At 37.1% G+C, this 18,600-nt stretch overlaps 1 protein-coding gene across 3 annotated transcripts in view; it reads right to left on the reverse strand.

The window, feature by feature from the left end:
- LOC117501646 (CCR4-NOT transcription complex subunit 3-like) overlaps positions 1-17,374 on the reverse strand; it is a 49,430-nt gene extending 32,056 nt beyond the window's left edge. For 2 of the 3 annotated variants that reach the window (XM_034160571.1, XM_034160568.1), the window contains exons 1-3: positions 17,221-17,374; positions 5,487-5,549; positions 1,471-1,538 (exon numbers count right to left, since the gene is read on the reverse strand). In XM_034160571.1, the coding sequence (XP_034016462.1) occupies positions 1,471-1,538; positions 5,487-5,511 (93 nt within the window). In that variant the 5' untranslated portion in view covers positions 5,512-5,549; positions 17,221-17,374. Of the gene's footprint in view, positions 1-1,470; positions 1,539-5,486; positions 5,550-17,089; positions 17,134-17,220 lie in introns of all 3 variants that reach the window. The other variant, XM_034160570.1, reaches the window with a different exon arrangement.
- Between the last annotated feature and the right edge of the window lie 1,226 nt (positions 17,375-18,600).

Consider the following 18,600-nt stretch of genomic DNA (forward strand, 5'->3'; position numbering starts at 1 on the left):
TCCTCTCTGAGTTTGACAACTGCATTACCGTTTGACAAGTGGACCGCCACTGTCCCCGGAGCAGATTGGGCACTTGACACCAGAAGCGAGACCGCGGCCGGGACTCACACCCCACCCCCCCACCCCCAAAAAACAAAAACAAACAAAAAAAATAAAAAATTGTGGTCATAGGGTTTTGCAATCAAGATTTCCTGCAGTAACTGATCTGTAAACTACTTAAACTGAAAAAATATATTTACCATGAATGATATTTTGCGTGACCTGCGTTCAAGTTTTGTGAGACCTGCGTTCCTGTTTAGGGAGATATTTTTTCAGTATTCACGTTTTGCAATTAACGGTTTGCAGATAATTCACCATTTGCAGCTGATTCATGTTTTGGGGGTTAACATGGGCCAAAAGTTAAAGTTGCTCCATTTCTGTAAAAAAAGCGATGCAAATTAATGGTTGAGTTAATAAGGCTCTAAAAAAAAAACCAAAAAAAAAAAAAAAAACAGTTTGCACCATCTGTCATACTTATCACATTACAGGTTAACATATGTCACAGAATCCAACGGACATCAACCTCGATTGATGTTTACTTTATAGACCAAACATTCAACACGGTCAAAACTACTCTATTTATTAATGCTATTAGCTCCAGAACATTCAGTCATAGATTGTCCAAGAGGCCATTAAAAATAAAAACATCTGATTTTTAATAAAATTTAAAATTACCTAAAAATATGAGATAATTTAAAGAAATGTAATCAGAAAAAAATGCTACTGTGTACTTAGGTTTGGGAATATCTGATCTAGAACATCAAATGAATCAAGTAAAACTGTCACAGTACAACTACAAGTCAATAAATCCAGGCTGTAATAGAGGATAAAAAAAAACAACTGGGATCTGAAGTAAATTAATCGCTCACCACAAAAGACCACTTCATCATAATAACGGCGTGCCTCTGGGCTGTGGGTAGCCGAGTGCTTTATTAGAAATGTTATTCACATTGTTATTAATATATTCTGCAGAGGCTGCAGCACTTCTTTTCAGACTGTAATGTGGCTGTAGAACTGATAAATAATATCAGGATAAAAATATGGTAACAGATGCAGCGCACTTTCCTGATGACCTGTGAGTAACTGTGGCAAAGGACACAAAGCCACATATTAGTCTAGAGACCTTACTTTGTCTGTAATCAAAACATAAACACACCAGTCTACCCCATTTTAGTAACCCCTAAAGTTCCTGCAGATTTCCAGGAACCTTCTCGTACAACAAAAGCGCAGCAGCACAAACTCTCGCTGTTCTCACTCTGGATGTTCTCTTACATACACAGTATTTAGCTTGTTGGTGTGAACCTGCATTTAGCCTCGTGAGCCAATTTCAGCAGATTCAGGTCTATTAGCCTGTGCACGGGACCCTCTGAAGCCGGGTTTTATTCACAGTCACAACATATCTATACTGTAAAACCGATGGTTCTTCCTTACTTTTTGCCAAATGTCTTCAAACTGTTCCACGCCCTCCGCTACTTTTTTCAGACATCGATCTATTTCACCTGGAAGGTAGAAGAGCAGAACAACATGGAAGTTTAGACAGACCATCTGTAAGGATGACAATCATATTTAAGAAGGCATATTAATATATCAACAGTCTGCAGACAGACGACCCCCTCCCTTCCGAACACAGCAGTCACGCCCCCTTTCTTTGTGTTTTAGCTTAAACCAAATTTTAGCTTATTTTAAACTGGTTCAAGATTTCTGTAAACAACAGGTAAAACTATTAACCTGGCTTTAATGTTATGTTAGAGGTTTTTAAGTAGTTTTAAATTGTTCCACACCATTAACAGGCCAGAAAACACTTTGATGTATGTTAAAAACTTTTGAGATTTTATATAAGCAATTTATGTGTGGTATAAATAGCTCTAAATCCAATTTATCAAACTGTCATAATTAGAAATAAGTGAGTTGGAGAAAAAAATCAAGTGCAGTCTGTTGATTATTAACTGTAATTGCATTATTGTGAAAATAATCAAAAAAATTAATCAATAAAACTGTAATTATTCAATGCAGACTTTAGAGTCCACTGAGGTTTTTTTATTTGACAGCAAACCTGCTGACTTGAAAAGAAAAAAACAAAACACTGAACTACTTACATTTTATAGCACATGCACAAAAAAATAAACCTTGAATAACAACAGCTCTTTAACAAATTGCACCTGACAAGTCATGAAAAATGCATGCAATAAAAGCTGCTGTTCATCACACATGTTGGCGGAAGCTGACACGTGCACATAGAGTATATTACACAAATATGTGACTGACTGAAAATAACAGAAATGCTTCATGCTTTAAGCCACAAGTAGGCCGTGACACGCTTTCATTCTATCAGCATTTTTCTGACTGAAAGAATTCATCAAATAATCTGAAATTTCTGAAAAATAATCACCTGAGCCCTATTTTGTGCCTCAGTGAATGCGCTTTACGCACGCCGCAGCAGCCTGACTTCCGACAGCCATAAAATACAGATGTTTGTGGTGACGAGGGCAGACCACAGCTTTGACTAAAGCCGCAGGAATCAACTCCAGCTTGAACCTGATCTTACTGCCGTGGACGAGGTGATATTTTTAGATGAAAGTCTGTCTGCCTCCTCTGTAATAATACAAGTACATTACTTTGTGACCGAGTGTTTGGTGTGTGAGCTTTTGGTTCTCAGAGATTTTCTGCTGTCTGTATTTTTTTAATACAACAGCTGTTCACTCAGTGGACTCGCAGGAGGACATCTTCAGGAATGAGTGAAGCTGGCAGAGAGTCACTGAACCCGAATCATGTCCAAAAAAAACAAAAAAAAACCCTGCACTGTCAGCCTGAGGCGACAATGTCAGCTCAAAATAACATCAAAGCAGGGAAAAAACCCGCTGAAACTTTCAGCAGGACAGAGCCGAGCCTCCACACACACACACACACACACACACACACACACACACACAGACACACACACACAAAGCATCTGTCAGGTTACAGAGCGCAGGTCTCAGACGTGTTTTCATCTTCACGCTGCTGCAGACATCAGTCAATGTCGTTCTCACAAAACCTCCAAAGCAGCACTGACAGCGCATAAAGAGTGACGTGACATCTACTTTTTTACTACAATAAAATCTATGAAACCTCACAAACTAAATCAGGACTTAATTCCTGTTTCTGCTGCATCTGAAAAAAGATTAAGCCCTCAGACAAATAAGAGAAAATAGCAGCTGTTTCTCAGATGTAGGTTGTTTATTAGGACATTTAACTCCTGCTAGGACCTCTCCCAATGCAAATTTTTGGCCTCAATTACATATGATTTTTTTTTTTTTGCTACTTCTTGCTGCATTCTGCCCCCACCCCATTTCTCCAAAAGGCTAAAATTTCTGTGAAGAATCTCAAAAATGTCTTCTGTTGAAGAGTGTGACAGGCTTTTCAAGGGTTGCATGTTGCAGAGGAGGATCAGAAGGAGGCTTCTGCTCAGAAAACGGTAAGTCACAATTATTGCACATTATACCTGATTGTCAAGTTTCATCTACTTTTACACAACATTGTCCTCAGTCTGCACCAGTTAAATCAGATTATTCACTTTAATCTCAATTTATCCCAACACCACAATAACAAAAAGATGTTTAAATCTTGCCCCATTGCTCAGAATGTTCTACAAAGCTACTTTACCACTGATGACACCCCCCCCCCCCCCCCCACAAAAAAAAAAAAAAAAAAATTCAAAGAAAATCAAACATCAAAATCAGCTACAGGCTGTAGACGCGGCATCCCAACTCTACACGTGACTGATGCTCGTTACAACATTTCTGCATATTACCACCAAATACTTCAGATCATAACCAACAATCAGCTGTGATGGATGGGTGCAATGTAATGAATGCTCACCAATTTCTTGCATTAAAAAATATATCATTTGTACATTATGTGATTTCTTCATGATATTGGACAATGTTCTAAGTACACTTTTCCCCTGTGCATTACATAAATCACTTTGGCATAAGTTGTAATATTAAACTTTCCTTCCTTTACAAAAAGGAAAAAATAAAATAAAATTTCTGTCCGATTCCAAAAGAACAGTGCAATGCAATGGGATTCATGGAGGTTGAAAATGAATTTAAGAATACAGTTTTTTGTTTTATGATAAAGACTCATGCAAAATCGGAATGCAGAATGAAACCAACCTCCTATGGAAGTAAATCTGTGTCATCAGAATGTGAAGTTGAATTTCTAAGGTTGAATTTGTTTAGCATCAACATATTCAGCCTCAAAAACTTCAACCTAAAAAAAAAAAAATCACCCTCAAAACATTTAACAAAAAACAAATACATAAATAAATTCAACCTCAAAAATAGAAAAGCAGGGAGAAGTAATCGGTCCCTGTCTCAATCGTCCAACAGCTAAGTAAACAGGCCACTTCTGACTGTATGTGACTTTGTATGTGTTTTTCAAGCTGTGGTTCTGTTTTGATCCACCAATGTTAACCAATAAATAAACAAAAATAAAAAAACAGAAAAAAGGTTTCGCCACTTCAGAAGTACAACTATAAATCTTTTTCATGGTCCAGTATTGCACTGTCATTTCGCTTTGGGCTGAAAAAACTAAGGTCCCCATAAATTGTTTCTGCACTCCTGAATCAGTAAAGCACAGGTCAGTGAAGAATACATTAAATTTTGGAGCACATCTGGACAGATGTGCAGATGCAGGAAAAAGTAGGAATATAAAAAAAAAAAAAAAAAAAAAAATATGCAGGAATTTCAATAGCAAGGATGCAGTGCAGTAAAAACGGCACCTATATATGCTTCTTTTTTTAACACTCATGTCTGTGAATTTGTGAGAAACTGTTAAACATCTACTTTAAACTGTCAAACAAGCGTTTAATCCATCGGCCAATTAAGGCCATTAGTTAATTTTAGCTCAACTGCACATTGGTGTGATAAGCCTCTCTGTGTGGTTCATCTGACCAGATGCGAAAACAGAACTCAGACTTTGGCAGATCAACATCCCTCAGACTGCTCTCAGAAAGGGGCCACTTTCCGATTCTCAAGAACTCTGATGCAGTTTGCTTTTAGTATGAATAAGAACCAGCCAACTGCAGGATAAATTACTATGAAACCTGAAGAATCCATCATCTGATTGTGGGAAACATCAACTTGTAACCATGGTAACATATTCACGCCCAGTGCCAGAACACTGGGATTTTCCCACAAAGAGAAAAGTGGTGCAAAAGATGACAGGTACACCAAAACGGCCGAGTGAGTGAGATATCCATTTGTCATGTGACTTCCTGTTGCAATCAGACAGACTAAAACAACAATTCAACAAACTTTCACAACATGTTTGAAAAAAGTGCAGATAGCATTAGAAGAAATCCAGAATGTCAAACTGCACCGACTGTTTGTTTTAAGCTCTTCCTCTTGGTTCTGGAACAAACCACAACAAATTCTGCACAGTTTCTGCATCACAGAAAAACGCACCTTGAAGTTTCCTTTTATCGGCCATGACTAATGACTAGGATGATGTCTTCATGCCTTCTTCCACTGCAGAAAACGGAGAAAGGTCAAAGGTCAGCACACTGATTTTTAGATTACAGAGAAGACAAATGAATAGAGTTTAAACTGAAGAAGAAGCAAACGAAGGTCAATATGCATCATGCTGAAGTGTCTTTGTGCAACTCTGAAGCCTGAAAATGATCTCTGATCACCTGTGGAATGACGTGTAAACCAAGCTTAAATAAACCTGTAACATTATGCGCATAATTTTGAGCATGCATTCAATGCGTCGTCATTCTGTGATAATGAATTCCAAAACAAAGTTTGTACAATCAGGTGATGGTTAATTATGGTGTCATACTGCCTGTTGACAATCGGCATCAGCTGTTTTGAAATGATTCCACATTTCACTGCTGGTGGCCTCTATTACTATAACATTTCTACTGAAGGTTTTTTTTTTGAGCTATTCAAACAAAAATCTGACATTAGAGTGGTTCACAAACATATAAAAACAGCATGAAATTTTTAAACAATCACAATAACATGACAGTACAATAAAAAAAAGACCGTTCTCATACTGGAAAAGGTCAATGCTCAGGGTACCAATATTTATAAAAAAAAAAAAAAAAAAAAATCAAAGTACAAGAAATCAATATTATTTACAGAAGAAAAATAAGACTGAGCCCTTAAAGATACCTTAGTTTAAGTAGGCTTTAAACTGTACAGCCGCACTCACCCACATTTTCATTACCTGTCAAATGTTTTTTGGAATAAATGATTAAACTTTTACATAGCAGCTGTCTCTGCCCTGATGTATGATTTGGTTATCTTTGCCACAAATCACAACTAGAAAGTGCAGTTGAAGAGGGGGAAAAAAAAAATGGAGCCTTGTTCATCATGACACCAAAAGGACTGAATCAACGACCGGCTAATTATTTTCATTATATACTCATCTGTAGTTTTCTTCAATTATTATCCATTTCAGGTATTATAAAATATCAGATTTTTCTTTTTAATTGATGAGGTATGACCTGATGTCAGGTCTATTTAAAATTTTTTTACCAAGAAATATCCAAATCACAGTCTTCTTTTAATTCCACCAGTCACCAAAGTTTGTTTTCCCTTGTCTCTGTTCTTACCGTGATTCAGCTGCAACATAGATCTGCTACACATCAAAAGCAAAACAGTACATAGCAAAGTCACAGTGGAGCTGACAATGTTTACTTCAATTTCATTTCTCTGACAGTGCATGACTTATTTTTTCTTTAACCGCATCAAGCATTATTACATAGGTGCTGAATTCACCTATTCTGTCTAGGAACAAGATATTGAACACAGCGCAGGATGATGATTTCAGCAGAGTCAAGTTAGTTTAAAAGCTCCAACAATCACAACACATGTATAATAATACACTGTTAATACCATATCACATTAATTACACAGAAATAACTTTTAAATTATTCTAAATCATGAATACAATATGTTTATCAAGATACATGACATATTGACATTGTTCAACTGCCAAATGTATGTTATAATAGCCAAGTGGCCTCTGTGTGCGTATGTGCATGTATCCATGTGTGTGTGTACGGCTTTGATAACAGAGAAACTGGGGAAGCTGACATTTGCCATTTGGAATGCTTATGTATTTTGGGTCAAGGATAAATGCTGAGAAAATGGAAAGTTAATATGACTAATATTTTTGGAGAAATTAACAATATTAGTTAACAATGGTGAACAATGGACATTGTGCTGCAATGCACCGTGGGAGTTCAGGGTTTAGGGGTTTTAAATGTTGTTATTGTGGTTCATGTTAGTTTAACAGTGTTGTTAGTGTTATTGAGTTATTGTGTTTTTGTAGTTCAATTAGTCTGTTTAATTCAGTGTCATGTTGTCGTTACCAAAAGTGAGTTAAGTTTCACATTGCTGTTACCATGAGTGAAAACTGTACTGCATTTGAACACTGTCTGTGTTTGTGGGTGTGTAAAAATAAAAGCACCTGCTTGCAGCAGAATGCAGAAAAGACAAAACAGCTCTGTATGTGTGCGTGCATGTGTGATTAGAATTTAGTAAGTTTAATGTAAGTACATAATATAATTGTAAACACGATAAAAAAACAGGGATGACACAACAAAGTGAAAGCACTCATTTCCATTGTGGTCCATTTAAAAATCAAATGACAAAATAGAAGTAATAATAAAATATAATAATAATGATAATATTAAAGTATTGGAGAACACAAAAAAGGAGGTGTCGGAGTGCACAGAGTGGCTGTCACAAGCGGAGGTGCGCCTTTCCACAGTAGAGGACAAACAAGTGGATTTAAAAGTTGTGGTCGAAAACTTACAGCAGAGAAACAAACACCTCGAAGATAAAGTAGTCGATATGGAAATGAGGTCACGTTTGAATAATCTCAGGCTGGTGGGTCTCCCTGAAAACAGTGAAGGCGCAGATATGTCTGGATTTTTAGAGAGCTGGCTGCCTGATGTTCTGGATCTGAGTCCCATGCGTCATCCACTGGAGCTGGAAAGGGCACATCGCATCGGGCCAAAAAGGGACACTGACGCTCCACTGAGAACGGTACTCATGCTTTTTCTCAACTACAAACAAAAAGAAATGGTGTTCAGGGCCACAAAAACAAAGAAGGATGTCCTGTACAGGAACTATTGTGTGAGACTGTTTACTGACATCGCTACAGAGGTGAACAAGCAGCGCAAACAGTTCGACGAGGTGCGTAACCAGTTGCGCCAGCTTGGAGTGAGACATGGCATTCTCTCCCCATCAACGCTGGTGCTGACATACAAGCAGACTGTCTACAAGTTTAACTCTCCAGCGGAGGCCAAGAATTTTGTTATGAAGATCCAGATGGACACTGAAAAAACAAACTGACTGGGGTGTAAAGGTACTGTTAAACATTCCTGTTAACTTGGGAAAGATTTGTATTTGTTATCACCACCACTATTATTAGAAAATTTGATAGTAAACAACAATAACTGACAATCATATGTATACATCTTTACTTTAACTCTGTTATCTGTTTATTTACTTCATACATATACGTATGTTTTTTTTCTCTCAAACTAGAGTAAATATTGTCTATTAAAAAGAGAAGGAAGGGAAAGGAAGGAAAGAAGAGGAAAAGGAAAGAAAAAAAAAGATATAAATAAATAATAATAACTTTAATAATAATAAGATAAAAAATAAAATAAAAAAGGGATCTATTATCTGAAACCAGTAGCAGGTAGGCGTATAAATGTTACACTACTGATAGTAGTTCAGATCGTAAGATCTGTGATGATAGCGGTTGGAAAAAGAACATTTCATGGGGTGACCCAGCTAGCTGGAGAAGGGGTATATGTATGTGTGTTGTTTATGGTTTTTGGTTTGCGTTCTAATGTTCAAATATTTGTTCCCTCCCAGACACTTTTATACTCTGTAACTGAAAGGTATTTTATTTGTTTAGATGACACAAAAACTTGAAATTAAATATATTTCATGGAACTGCAGGGATTTACAAAAAATGAAAAAGATCAAGCAAAGTCATGAATAAAATAAAGGATTTGGGCTCAAAAATAGTATTTTTGCAGGAGACACACTCTTGAGAGTGAAAATATCAGGATATGCTGAAGGTGGCAGGGCGCGATGTATGCTTCTTCATTTACAACAAGAGCTCGAGGAGTCATTACATTAATACATAAATCAGTACCTTTTCAAGTCGTGAATGTAATAAAAGATAAATTCGGAAGATACCTAATCATCCAAGGATCTATTTTAAAAGAGTCCCTTAACCTAATCAATGTATATGGACCAAATAATGATGATGATAGGTTTTTCACAAATTTATTCCTAACTATCTCCTCTCTCCCAGGAAAGAGCATTATCGGTGGAGATTGGAACTGTGTTTTGAGCCCAGCTATAGATCGTTCAACTGGAATTGATCAAACTCATCATAAAAGCAGAGAAATCATCCAGACTTTTATGAAGGAGTTACAGATGATAGACATTTGGCGACATTTTAATCCTACTGAAGTTACATACTCCTGTTATTCCAAAACATTTAATTCTTACTCGCGCATAGATTATTTTCTGGTTTCGGCAGACTTGTTGTCCAACATAATAGATTGTACAAATGATGGAATTACTATTTCAGACCATGCCTCGTGCAGTTTAAAATGTTTATAATTCAATAATAGACCCTCCTAGATGGTGCTTACGTCAAAAATGGCTCAAAGACGAATCATTTGTTGCTTATATAGGAAATAAAATAGATGAATATTTTAGTTTAAATACTACACAAACAACAGCCTGTATCAAATGGGACGCCTTTAAGGCCTGTATAAGGGGCTATATGATTTCATACACTACTTCAAAATCTAAAGAACAACGTAAGAAAAGACAACAGCTTGAAGAAGAAATACAGAACTTAGAGAGGCAGGTCTTCAAAAATAGGAAGCCATCAGTGGAAAGAAAGTTGATGTTATTGAGAGTACAATAATAATAATAATAATAGAGTCAGCAGATCGGGCAGCTTATAATATATTACAATTAAACCAATCTTTTTATGAACAGGGAGAAAAACCTGGTAGGATTTTAGCATGGCAAGTAAAGCAACTGGAAGTAGAAAAAAAACATCAATTCAATAATAAACTCAAAGGGGGAAACGCTAGTAGACCCAATTGAAATAAACACGGAATTCAAAATTATTATGAAAAACTATACGAATCTCAGTGCACTGTGGACATTGATACATACACACAATGCATTCTTGGATAAGATAACCATACCTACTGTAACTGATTTTATTAAGCAACATTGGATGCAATGATTAGTGAACAAGAAATAATCAAAACTATTGACAAAATGAGCACAAATAAAAAACCTGGACCTGATGGGTTTCCATCAGATTTTTATAAAGTGTATAAAGCAAAGCTGGCAAAACCAATATCTGAAATGTTCCAAGAAGCTTTTACAAAAGGCAAACTTCCAAACTCAATGACCAAGGCTTTAATTATTCTACTACCAAAACCTGGAAAACCTAGCAACAAATGTGAAAATATGAGGCCAATAAGCCTGCTTAATTCAGACTTAAAGATACTTTGTGAACTGCTAGCAATGCAATTACAGGAAATTCTTTCATCAATCATTCACAGGGATCAAAATGGTTTTATTTCAGGTCGGCAAGGCCTGCACAATGTAAGAAGGCTTCTCAATATTATTCAGAGATCTCAAAACATTAAAGATACCGCCCTTCTCTCCCTGGATGCTGAAAAAGCGTTCGATAGGGTAGAGTGGGCATATCTGTTTAACGTGTTAACTCATTTTGGATTAGAACCAGTATTTCGAAAATGCGTACAGCTATTATACTTACACCCAACTGCTGAGATTCTAACAAACAAAAATGTGTCCAAAACTATTTTAATCAAACGTGGCAGTCGCCAAGGCTGCCCGTTATCGCCATTGCTATTCACTTTAGCAATGGAACCCTTCGCCATAGCTATACGAGCACATTCTCATATAACAGGAATTTCAATAGATCAGGTAGAACATAGGCTCTCATTATATGCAGATGATGTAATTTTATTTCTTTCTAATCTGAAGTCATCTATCCCTGCTTTGCTGAATCTAATTCATGAGTTTGGCTATATTTCAGGTTATTTGGTCAACAAATTAAAATCTTCAATTTTACTACTATATAAAAAAGAAAGGGAGAACCCGCCAGCTGTGGTCTCACAATTCAAATTAGTCCCAAAGTTTACTTACTTAGGAATACAAATTCTTCCAAATTTAGACTCTATTGTTCAGCTTAACTATGAGTCATTAATAAATGAAATTACTGATAGATTTAATACATGGATACATCTCCCAATGTCTCTTATAGGCCGAATCAATACTTTTAAAATGATGATACTTCCAAAATTATTATGTTTTTCAGAATATTCCCTTGCCTCCCCCTGTTAATTGGTTTAAAATGTTTATAAAACTGCTTCTTGATTTTTTATGGACCAAAAAAACAGGCTTGAATAAGACTGTCCCTACTCCATTTACCTTATAATAAAGGAGGCCTGATGTGTCCAAATATAGAGTGGTACTATTGGGCTGCCCAACTCAGATCCATAAGGTATTATTTTATTACAAAAGACGCCCCCAGTGGACGGAAATGGAGAGTAATTTCTTAGTACCTTCATTGCCTTTATACCTTTTCTCGGATACAAAAGTTAACTTGGTTAAAAAACTAAAAACCCAATAGTATGTAACATGATTAAGGTGTGGTACAATGTAAAAAGGTATATCAATGAACCTGTTACCTTGTCACAACTGACCCCGATCTGGGGAAATCAAGATTTTAGACCTGGGAGAGCTGATGCAGTATTCAAGCTGTGGGCTCTGAACGGACTGAAGAAAATTGGAGATTTGTACATGGCGAACTCTGACTACATGTTGTCATTCAACTTGCTTAGACACAAATATAACATAGACAATAAATATATTTTTTAAATACCTTCAGTTAAGAAGCTATGTAAGAGCAAAACTAAATAACATCAAAATCACCCATTTCTGAGTTGGAGGAGGTGATCAGTGGAAATGACCTTAAAATCTCAGAATTTTATAAATTATTGATATCACATTCCTCTGACAACTCTGTTGCGAAATTTGAGGCATGGAAGAAAGATTTGAATTCAATTTTATCAATAGAGGAATGGGAATTTGTTTGTAATAAAGCCTATAAGCAAACTATTAATTCTCAGTTAAGATTACTACAATACAAGTGGCTCATGCATGTTTATGTCACCCCTGCAAAATTAAATAAATATAATCCAAATATCCCAGATACTTGTTCTAAATGCTGAGAAGAAAAGGGAACATTATTCCACTGTATTTGGGAATGTAGGGAAATCAAGACATTCTGGGTTGCAATAAAACAAACTGTTAAAGATATTATATTGAAAGAATTTCCACTGGAACCCTCCTTTATAATTTTAGGTTATACCGCCTAAAAAAAAAAAAAAAATCAAGATTCACAACAAGTGAGCAACTTTTAACTAATATTTGTATACTACAAGCAAAAAAATTGATTGCATTACACTGGAAAAACATGAAGCCACCAAGTGTTGGACAATGGATTAAACTGATGCTGTCTACACTCCCATTGGAGCGGATTACATATCTACTGAAAGGACAAAAGGAGAAGTTTGAAAGTATCTGGGGACCCTTCATGCAATTTGCAGAAAGCACAAACTTAATAGAAGAACAAGAAGAGGACAATACACAAAAACAGCGATAATTTGCTTGTTGATTCAAAAAGGAAACGCTGTAATTTTGTGTATAACGTGTAGTAACCATTTATCATCATTGTCATCATTTTCATTATTATTATAATTATTTTATTTTCATAAGATGTGTCTGGGAGGTTGATCTGTTCTATTTGTTATATTGTAATTGAAAATATAAAATGGCAAATAAACATAATGTTGGAAAAAAATAATGATAATATTATTTTAATAATAAGTGCATATATGATAACAAGAGCCTAAAAAATATAAATACATTAAGACAGTAAATTAACATTAAAAAAAATATGCAATTAACAGGAAATAAAAGGTGTGAGTTCTTCTAAACAATGGTTGAGGTCTAAGGTTCTAAAAACTTTCTGGACTCACATGCCAGTCCAACTCATTATAGAAAGGTTGCATAATTTATTACCACCCTTAAAATATGTCAGCTACCTATTTTATAAACACTACCCAATCTAGAGCCGTTGCCCCATGGGCAACGGCGCTAGTATATTTATATTGCTGCAGAACAATTTCAAGAGATTTTGATAAGTGTCTCGTGCAATATAGAAACTTTTTCTTATGCATTTATAAATGTTTCAGTTTACACAAATCTCACACCAACAACAGACAGGAGAAAACAGATGAACATCATCGCTCACACAGCAAACATGCAATTCAGGAATTAGACTATGACATGCAAACAATAAGAATAATAACTAGAACAATAAACAGCAAGTAGCTAAATATACTGGCAGAAACATGACTTCATATTGCAAGAAACCCTCTTGTAATTAAAGCAGGAATTTTTTTAAAATATTTTATGAAAATAGTCATGTTAAATCTTAATGACATGTTCGACAGTGACTGCCTGTGTGTTTTAGATGGAACTTTGTCTATTATGCAGGTCAGAAGAACTCATTTTCTTGCACAGGAAGCAAGCACATTGTAAATTTTCTGGTAATGTTTGTGAATAATAAAGCCTTTGTGTACATCACGTAACAGGCACAGTGGGTCACATTCCACAGGAATGGTGAAGATTTTATTATTTTCCTGCTGCATACACAGAGGAGAAAAGTATGTTAAACCTTTTCCGCTGGGAGGGAGATTTACGAGCTTTCTGCAAAATCTTGACTGTTACAAATGTTCAAAGTTGTGGCACTCTCCAAAGCATCATCTCAGTCATCCCCCTTTCCCATGTTGATTTTAGAGGAGGGATGCTAACATTATTGTAAGCTTTATCATACTGTAGAAAGTGCTTCCTGTATTTTATTTCGATTGGAGAAAAAGTGTTGTGTCCCTCTTAAACTCTCTTATTTGAAGAAGAAAACTTGTCTTTAAAAACTGCATTTTTCCAAGTTCGAAGACATTAAATTGGAACTGTCAAATCTCTACTACAAAGAGCTTTAGTTGCCCAAACCTGATAGTACAGAGTTTATTATTCATGGAAAGAAATCTGGTGCCCAGTACATGGTCAAATATGAGATGAAATATATGACAGAACATGTGACTGGGGATGGAATTGAAATTTTTCATTTGTAGTCCAAATTTACTGATGGCAAACACCAAACTGGTCTGAAACATTTAAAATCTTGCCTGGAGTTTTGCCACCTGCTGGACAGTTCAGGAATGTGCACCCATATCAAATTACGAAGGTCACATCTAAAGGCTGCCGCCAGCACACGACCTGCACTTGCACATGCACTGGGGGTGTATGTTTTAGGCTATGTTTCTCTCAAAACACACAAAAAAGAGTAAATCCTCAGTCTGAGAACCTGAAAGGAATAAAAAATTAATCAATTATCAAAACAGTGAATTTTCTCTCAGTGGAGTCATCAGCAGAGGAAACAATGAATCAATGTCAATTGGGCACCACAGTCTCGTTTGAGGGCGGGCGCTAAAGGGGTAAAATATGATGCATATGATGTCATTTCTCTACTTCCGGGGGAAAAATAACAGCAATTTCTCTGAGTTTTTGGTCAAATTACACGCAAACAAAGTGAAAATGTAAAGAAACAATGTGGTGGAAAAGTGGACATGTGTTGCAGTTTATGACCTGGAGCACAAATGTGTCGAGGTGGTTTTGCAGGCAAGAGAACGGAGCTACGCTGGTTAGCTGTGTAGGCTAACACTTACCGACACGACGCCCCCCATTTGCCTCGTCTTCACTTCTCCACTGGTAACTGAAAAAAAAAAAATTTTTGCAACTGCTTCCGTGATTGCAGCCGAAAACAAAACTGTACGCCATTTATCCATGTGAAGTTATGCTGTGTGTATATTGCGCAACAGGAGCGGAGGTCCCCATAAGTCGTAAAATCCCACAATATCAAGCAGGGTTCAAATGAGACGGCGGTGCCCTATAATCAATTATTATAGGGCATTTGCAGGTGGATTGGACACTTTAAGTGGTCCTTTTGTTTGTCTATATGTGGCCCTGAGACAGACTGGTGTCCTGTCCTGGGTGTACTCCACCTCACGCCCTGTGACTGCTGGGATAGGCTGCAGTAGAAGTGGGCGGATCGATCCTAATATTAATAATATCGATACCAATGCTGGTATTGATATTAATAGATCCTCGTGTAAAAAGATCGATACTCAAGCTTTTTTTTCTCTCCCGCATGCACTGACTGCTGCGCATGCAGATTAATCAAAGCCTACTCTCTGTCTGTAAGAGCAGCGCTGCGCTGTGTCACACAACACGGAGCAGCGCACCCTTGTATTGTGGTTTGTCAGCCCTCTACCTCAGGAGATTTTGTTTGAAGTTGTGTTGAGTGATATTTTTTTAAACAAAAATGTTGATTGTGGTAATAACGTATTTTGTTGTCACGTACAGTCACTTGCCCAGTTCCGGATCATTGCCAGTTCTGGACCACTGCTGTAGTATTTGTGCCGCCGTTTCTCCTAATCAGCACGAATAAGCTAATACTTGGTACCAATGGAAAGACTGATGTTTTGTCTACAAACGACCACAAACTCGACCGGATCCAGCCATCCTTGTGATCAGCAGAGGAATCAAAACATCCCGGTGTCTGCGGTGTGCGCACTTTTTCGGACTCACTCATTCCTGCAAGTTTGAAAGTAATGATCTCTAAGACGCAGCAAAGGTGAGTTAGCCATTCAGCGTTTTTGGTTCTAGAGTGGGAAAATACTTACTTACTTGGGTAGAAAATGTCAGTGTGTTATGTCTTGCTGTTTAATTGCTGCGCGCATTTATCTCTGACGCGAAAATTTGCCGGTTGCGGATCACTGAAGCAGCAGCCTCGTGTCAGTACCTGTGAGTCATGTGGACTTTGGGGGTCATCTCAACATCACGAATGGGCACTTTACTTTTTAATTTGGGAGAAATCTCACCTCCACACTTCATTTTTTGCTTGTAAAAACGTATAACGGCGCCTTTTGAAACTAAGTAAATTCTCATTTAATAAGTATAATTTCTATCATTTTGTGTCCAAAACACATTCTCTGGCACAGGGTGTATCATTCTGCATTAGAAGGGCTCCAGCCAGATGCCAGGAAAGCCCCCAAAGTGACACAGAGTGTCGTGATCCAGAACCGGCAAAAGTGATCCATTTCTGGCAAATTTTTGCACCACACATAATGTGGCTTCACACTTTAAGTAGAAGTGCTACTCCACCCAGACTTTTTCAGCTAAATAACATCCAAATACCCAATACAACAATACACAATTAAAGGACATTCAGTCGCATTATGGCTACGTATAGCGGGACTTTAAAAAAGGTGATCTGGAACTGGGCAACCGTCTGTACAATGTTTGGCGAAATTCTATCCTAGGTCTTTTGGATCTATGAAGCTTAAATATGAAAAAATATTGGTATCGATACTGATATCGGCGATACTGGGCCTGTATTTACATAGTATCGGATCAATACCAAAATTCCTGGTATCGCCCACCTCCTAGGCTACAGCCCCCCTGACCTTTAACTGGAGTAAGCAGAAGATGAATGAGTGAGTAATTGTGTGGCTGTCAGACAGACACCATCAGTGCTGACTGACACCAACATCAGTGTGATCTGTGGACGGTTTTCCTCACAGAACACAAACTCCAGAACCGAACTTGAACCTGGGATGTTTCCAAACAGAACAGCAGCAGGAGCTCCTCCTGCTCAGGTTACAGCTCCATCAGCAATCTTACACTCACTTTAACTCCTCTTTCTCTCCGCCAAACACAAACTCCGGAACCGAACCGGACTCCGGCATGTTTATAAACAAAGCGGTCTGAATTAGGAGTAAGAGGAGCAGCAGGAGCAACTCCTGCTCAGGTTACAGCTCCACCATCAAGCCTCCGCTATTTTCCACTCACTTTTAGTTTGCAGCTGTCAGTGCGGAGCTCTGCAGCTCCTCTGATGTAGGAGACACAATTTGGAAAGAGGAGAAAAAGGAGGTGAAAACACACAAATACATCACGTTGAGGTGTAAAACTAATCTACCTGGATTTTTCCGGGTTAGCACTTCTTTCCGCAAATGACCCGTTCCGGAAATTCTTCACGGACTCAATATAAAGTCAATTTTTTTTAAATAATTTGTTAATTCTTCTCGCTAAACAATCACTCCACACATCCAAGATGGCTACCAGGAACACCTCCTCCTCCGATGCCCCGATGGCCAATAGTACCGCCCACGTGCATGCTGATTGGTCCGTTGCGACCGTTCCCGCACCTCTATTGGACAAAATTCACCGTCAGTCATCAGAAGTTTATTTTACTACTTCCTTCGTAACTCCTACTATGATTGGGTCGATTGGAAAGGTGAAAGGGCAAAGGATTCTGGGAAGGTGAGTTCACTTCTGAATTGTAAGGGGGACACAAAACCAAACATTAGATATCAAATAATCGACAAACATTTTAGTCATATACAATCATCCAAATCAAACACGTTTTAATATGAAATTTGTTATTAAACCCACTTTAAAGACCTATAAAGCAACACCATAATGTATTTAAGTCATTTAGTGTCAATCTGGTTTTAAGTTATTATGCAGATTTGTCTTTTGAAACCAAATATTCTTAAAAATTTGTTTTAAAACGTTTAAGTGGGAACTGGTTTAGGCTGTATTTAAATTGCCTAAATGTGACTCACATTTAGGCAATAAATAAATAAACAAAGCCTATACTATAATAAATAAAGCCTCAGTGGCTACCAGTGTCCTGAAATTAACAAAACAGCTTCATAAAATGCATGAAAATTATATTTGCATGTTCCTGCATAAAAAAAGACATGTCCAACTGTGTCAATAATTAAACTAATTTGGTATGTATATCAAATAATAACTATGTACTATGCTGAAGGATGCCAAGATGGCTCAAAATAGGAGGGTCATTGACCCTCAGAAGTATCTCTCAGAATCCAAAATTTAACTATAGCTGGAAAATGTTTTTAAAAAATTAGGCAAACACAAAGTAGAAAAAAATAGGAAATGACATTTTTTTCACAGCAGTGGATGTTTTTTTGTTTTTTTTAATGTTTTGTCAAAACAGCAAATTAAAAAAAAAAAAAAAATCCGGTAAGCATTTTGTACCCCCCCCCCCCCCCGAAACAACCATATCATTTATTTTATTTTTGTAAAGGAATATGAGTGTGAATGTGTTTTGTTTGTCTATATATGGTCCTGCAATAGACTGGTGTCCTGTCCACAGTGGACCCCACCTCATGCTCCGTGACTGCTGGGATAGGCTCCAGCTCCACGTGACCCTGACTGCAGTAAGCAGGTATTAAAAATAAATAAATGAATGTGACAGTCAATACAACAGAAACATTTCTGCTGCTTTGAAGGTCCCAATGAGCAGAGTGGCGTCCATCATATGTAAATG

The sequence above is a fragment of the Thalassophryne amazonica genome, chromosome 20, assembly GCF_902500255.1.
Source record: "Thalassophryne amazonica chromosome 20, fThaAma1.1, whole genome shotgun sequence".
In the NCBI taxonomy this organism is placed as follows: domain Eukaryota; kingdom Metazoa; phylum Chordata; class Actinopteri; order Batrachoidiformes; family Batrachoididae; genus Thalassophryne; species Thalassophryne amazonica.